Source organism: Choloepus didactylus, chromosome X (assembly GCF_015220235.1).
Source record: "Choloepus didactylus isolate mChoDid1 chromosome X, mChoDid1.pri, whole genome shotgun sequence".
Classification (NCBI taxonomy): domain Eukaryota; kingdom Metazoa; phylum Chordata; class Mammalia; order Pilosa; family Megalonychidae; genus Choloepus; species Choloepus didactylus.
In genome coordinates this window covers 45877927-45883926 of record NC_051334.1, presented here as the reverse complement: position 1 = coordinate 45883926, position 6000 = coordinate 45877927, and the positions used below count along the sequence as shown (strand labels likewise).

The following is a 6000-nucleotide window of genomic DNA, read 5'->3' as shown; positions in this document are numbered from 1 at the left end:
ATAAATGGGAACTCCTCAAGCTTAGAAGTTTCTGCACCTCAAAGGAATTTCTCAAAAAGGTAAAGAGGCAGCCAACTCAATGGGAAAAAATTTTTGGAAACCATGTATCTGACAAAAGACTGATATCTTGCATATACAAAGAAATCCTACAACTCAATGACAATAGTACAGACAGCCCAATTATAAAATGGGCAAAAGATATGAAAAGACAGTTCTCTGAAGAGGAAATACAAATGGCCAAGAAACACATGAAAAAATGTTCAGCTTCACTAGCTATTAGAGAGATGCAAATTAAGACCACAATGAGATACCATCTAACACCGGTTAGAATGGCTGCCATTAAACAAACAGGAAACTACAAATGCTGGAGGGGATGTGGAGAAATTGGAACTCTTATTCATTGTTGGTGGGACTGTATAATGGTTCAGCCACTCTGGAAGTCAGTCTGGCAGTTCCTTAGAAAACTAGATACAGAGCTACCATTCGATCCAGCGATTGCACTTCTCGGTATATACCCGGAAGATCGGAAAGCAGTGACACGAACAGATATCTGCACGCCAATGTTCATAGCAGCATTATTCACAATTGCCAAGAGATGGAAACAACCCAAATGTCCTTCAACAGATGAGTGGATAAATAAAATGTGGTATATACACACGATGGAATACTACGCAGCAGTAAGAAGGAACGATCTGGTGAAACATATGACAACATGGATGAACCTTGAAGACATAATGCTGAGCGAAATAAGCCAGGCACAAAAAGAGAAATATTATATGCTACCACTAATGTGAACTTTGAAAAATGTAAAACAAATGGTTTATAATGTAGAATGTAGGGGAACTAGCAGTAGAGAGCAATTAAGGAAGGGGGAACAATAATCCAAGAAGAACAGATAAGCTATTTAACGTTCTGGGGATGCCCAGAAATGACTATGGTCTGTTAATTTCTGATGGATATAGTAGGAACAAGTTCACAGAAATGTTGCTATATTATGTAACTTTCTTGGGGTAAAGTAGGAACATGTTGGAAGTTAAGCACTTATCTTAGGTTAGTTGTCTTTTTCTTACTCCCTTGTTATGGTCTCTTTGAAATGTTCTTTTATTGTATGTTTGTTTTCTTTTTAACTTTTTTTTTCATACAGTGGATTTAAAAAAGAAGGGAAAGTTAAAAAAAAAAAAAAAATAAAAACAAGGAAAAAAAAAAATGATGTAGTGCCCCCTTGAGGAGCCTGTGGAGAATGCAGGGGTATTCGCCTACCCCACCTCCATGGTTGCTAACATCACCGCAGACATAGGGGACTGGTGGTTTGATGCGTTGAGCCCTCTACCATAAGTTTTACCCTTGGGAAGACGGTTGCTGCAAAGGAGAGGCTAGGCGTCCCTATATTTGTGCCTAAGAGTCTCCTCCTGAATGCCTCTTTGTTGCTCAGATGTGGCCCTCTCTCTCTGGCTAAGCCAACTTGAAAGGTGAAATCACTGCCCTCCCCCCAACGTGGGATCAGACACCCAGGGGAGTGAATCTACCTGGCAACGTGGAATATGACTCCCGGGGAGGAATGTAGACCCGGCATCGTGGGACGGAGAACATCTTCTTGACCAAAAGGGGGATGTGAAAGGAAATGAAATAAGCTTCAGTGGCAGAGAGATTCCAAAACGAGCCGAGAGATCACTCTGGTGGACACTCTTACGCACACTTTAGACAACCCTTTTTAGGTTCTAAAGAATTGGGGTAGCTGGTGGTGGATACCTGAAACTATCAAACTACAACCCAGAACCCATGAATCTCGAAGACAGTTGTATAAAAATGTAGCTTATGAGGGGTGACAATGGGATTGGGAAAGCCATAAGGACCAAACTCCACTTTGTCTAGTTTATGGATGGATGTGCAGAAAAGTAGGGGAAGAAAACAAACAGACAAAGGTACCCAGTGTTCTTTTTTACTTCAATTGCTCTTTTTCACTCTAATTATTATTCTTGTTATTTTTGTGTGTGTGCTAATGAAGGTGTCAGGGATTGATTTAGGTGATGAATGTACAACTATGTAATGGTACTGTAAACAATCGAAAGTACGATTTGTTTTGTATGACTGCATGGTATGTGAATATATCTCAATAAAATGATGATTAAAAAAAAAATAGAATTCAGGGCAAAGAAAATTATCAGGGACAGAGAAGGGCATTACATAATGCTAAAAGTGTCAAAACACCATGAAGACAATAGCATAGCGGTCCTAATTGTGAATGCATGAAACAAGAAAACTGCAAAAAATGTGAAGCAAAACCTGGTAGAACTGAAACGGGAAATAGACAAATCCACAATTGTAGTTAATTACTAATTCATGGACCAATCAGATAGAAAATCAGCAAGGACATTGAAGCATTCAACACCACCAACAAGCAACAGGCATTTATATGATGTTCCATCCAGCAAAAACAGAATATGCATTCTTTTCAAGCACCCATGGAGCATATATCAAGATATACCATATTCTGGGTCATTAAACAAACCTCCTCAAATTAAAAAACTAAAATCATACAGATTGTGTTCCCTTAACACAGTGGAATCAAACTAGAAATCAGTAACAAAAAGATAATATAAAAATTTCCAAACACTTGAAAACTAAACAAAACATTGAAATAATTCAAGGATCAAAGAGGAAGTCTCAGGGAAAATTTTAAAATACATTGAACTAAATGGAAATAAAAATACAACATTTTAAATTGTGTAAAAGCAGTGTTGAGAGGTAAATTTATAGCACTGAAGGCTTGCATTAAAATGAGGAAAGATCTCAAACAAATAAGTTAAGTTTCTATCTCAAGAAACTAAAAAAAAATAAGATCATAATAAACCCAAAGCAAGCAGGAGAAAAGAAATAACAAAGATAAGATCAGAAATCAAAGAAATTGAAAACAGGAAAACATGATTAACCATCAGAGAACTACCTTTACCCTGCTCTTCCCACCAAGATAACCTTTAGCAAAACTCCCCAAATTCTGTTGAGATGATATTCAGCCCTCACTCACCTCTCTTTTTCCCTCTCCAGGCACCATCTTCCTTTGCACTCTCTTAAATTCACCAACTGCCCACTGGCTTCTGAAAGCTCCACTCCAGGTTCCTCCCAGAAAGGCAGGCAAACCTGCCTTCTCTCATTTGGCCCTCAAAGGCTCTCCCTATTCCCAGGTTAACAGTCTCATCTACTCCATGCTGTGGGCCTTAGCTTGGTGTCAGGAGGACTGCGATCATGAAAAAGTTAAGTCCTATCGGTTCAGGCCAACCACTGAGAAGTGAGGCAGGATGATAAAGAGAAGTACTTTCAGGCATGGGGGAGAGGGTCTGACAGAGTTAGGTGCAGGCAGGGGGATCTTTCTCCCCTCATCACACCACAGAGGCCACTAAGTCCTTCCCTCCTCTCTTGTTCTCAGGTCAAGAGATGCTGAAGCATGGAGTAACCGAAGTTTTCTTATTCCCTAAGCAAAAATCCTTCACCTTTCAAATCACTATTAAATGTGCCACTTGAATGTCACAAGATAACCTCTAGTTACTTCACAAACATGGTAAAAGTGGGGATTATGGCTGGTTAAGGGGAAGACGAAATTATCCATCGTGGGTGTGGGTGGGTGTGTGTGTGTGTATGTAATCCATAGGGACAGATACACCCAGAAGTAAAACAGTGAAGGGTGGAGGGCTTCAGGATCCTTTGAACTCCCAGGTGGGACCCAGGTTGGACATACATCCTGCGTGGACCTTTCCTGCCCAGCCAGGATATCCTGTGTTTGTGGAAAGACTACACAGAGAAGCCCCGACCATTGTCCTTCCCGAAATCTGCCAGTGAGCCCCTCCCCAGCCTGAGGCAACCTCCCCAGTCAGAGGAAGAGTAACTCTGGAAACGGTGTTATCAGCATCCTCCATAGATTTCCTCACCTCCTCCCCAGCCTCATTAGCCCCAAGCTTCTTAGCATCCTCAAACAGAAACCTGGGAGGCTGGGATGGGGCCAGAATCCCTGACCAGCCCTCTCTGACAGCTTCCTCTTTTGCTTAGACCTGCCTCTCTGCGGCCCTGAGTGGGCAGCTGAAGGCTGCAGCTGGAATCCAGACCCAGAGATGGAGCCTCAACGGGGGCCTGAGGCTGGTGCCCTCCACCCGGGTTGGCTGGCCCTGCTGCTGTGGTTCTCAGCCCTGAACTGTTCTTTCTCCTCACCGGCTTCTCTCTCTCCTTCTCTGGTGCCCCAAGTCAGAACCAGTTACAATTTTGGAAGGACTTTCCTCGGACTTGATAAATGCAATGCCTGCATCGGGACATCTATTTGCAAGAAGTTCTTTAAAGAAGAAATAAGGTCAGAATCTCGATCAAATAACTCTGAGGGGCCAAATTGTGTTCCCTTCATGTGAAGATGTCCAGGAGTTTGTTGAAAACAAATCAGAATGTAATTTATGGGTAGCAGCTGAAACAAAGCCATTTAATCATTGGGGTAATGGTTTGAAGTTGACTGGGGTGGAGGTGGGGGCAGCAGGGAGGGTATGAAGCCAAATTTCAGTTCTAAATGCTAAATCCAGTCTCCTTTTTAAGTGGGAGCTTAAATTTTTTTCCTGTGGACAGAGTAGTAGCCTAGGACTGTCGAGTTAATTAATTTCTCATCAGGGGAAGGAAATAAAATTTATGGAACACCTGCTACGTAATGAACATTTTAAAACTATTTTATTTACTCCTCACAACCATCCTCAGAGTTAGAACTTTGCACCCATTATTCAGGTAGTAAACTGAGGCATAATGATATGAAATGACTTGCCCAAGGTCACCCCTAATAAATGGCAGATTTGGGATTCAAACCTTGGAAGTTTGTTTCAAAGTCCCAGTTTTTTTGTTATGAGATATTGCACTGATCAGAGGAAAACTTAAACTTAGTAAATTGTGATGCACATGGCTGTCACCAAAGAATGGTGTCACACTCTGGAATTCAGTCCTATTCAACATGCAGTCAGGGAGACTTTACCATGACCAAGGCCAGGCAGGTGCTCTCAGGACAGATACTATAACTCTGGTCATGGCCCTCCAGGGGGTCAGGCTTATCTGATGCAGACTGGAAGCAAAGTGTAAAGGATCTCCAGGAAGTTCCAGGGAGGTGGCATTAATTCCAAATGGGGACTGGGGAAAGGCTTCTCCAGAGGAAGGTATTCTAAACAAGGTCTTAAAAGATGATCTGGAATTTAATGGGAGGGGAAAGACTCAAGGCTGAGAGACCAGCTTAAGCAAAGTCTCAGAGATGTGGGAAGAGGCAATATGTACCTAGTGGCTGGAGCATGGGGTGCATGTAGGGAGCATAGCAGAGGAGAAGGTTGGAAGGGTAAGACAGAGCAGAGGGCCTTGAATGCCACACCAAGGAATTTGGACCTTAATCTATAGGCCAGTAGGTTCCAGCCTTGTGAGTACCAAAGGCCCTTTGTAATATGCCCTTTTTCCTTCTCCCACCAAGGACCTCATGCTTTTAAGATTTGGTCACAAAACAATAATTTTATTTCCAATTTGTGTTAGCCAAAGATATGTTTGATTATTCAACTGAATTACTAACAGAAATAAGAAATAGAAAATACCAATCAAAAATGTTAAACTCTTTTTGTGAGATGGTAGATATTTCATGAAGTTTATGTGGATTTTTTCTATCAGGCATTTTTTAATGTTGAAAAGTTGAAAGACGCCCAGTTGGGGAAGCTCTATCGCAGGCAATGGTAAGAGTGCTAAATTGGGTAGGGGCAATATGAGACCCATGTTTGGGAAAGATCTCATAGAAAGCAGGGTGCAGGAACTGGTGATGCTGGCATAGGAGGCTGGGAGACCAGTTCTCCTGGTCCAGGAGAAAGGTCGCCAGGACCACAGTAGGGCAGGAAGAATGCAAGTCGGTTCAGGTATAGAGTCACTTTGTTGACCAACATGATGTGAGAGGAAATAAAGATGGAGATGTTGAAAGTGAATTCAAAATTTCCCACCCTGGAAATGAGATGG

The 6000-nt window shown here is 42.0% G+C and overlaps 1 protein-coding gene across 1 annotated transcript in view; it reads left to right on the top strand.

Moving 5' to 3' along the window:
* Window positions 1-4090: 4090 nt before the first annotated feature.
* The window catches only part of DIPK2B (divergent protein kinase domain 2B), a 67004-nt gene continuing 65094 nt past the window's right edge, over window positions 4091-6000 (top strand). Inside the window, exon 1 of the mRNA XM_037822597.1 lies at window positions 4091-4336. Coding sequence (XP_037678525.1) covers window positions 4104-4336 — 233 coding nt within the window. The 5' untranslated portion in view covers window positions 4091-4103. The remainder of the gene's footprint in view (window positions 4337-6000) is intronic.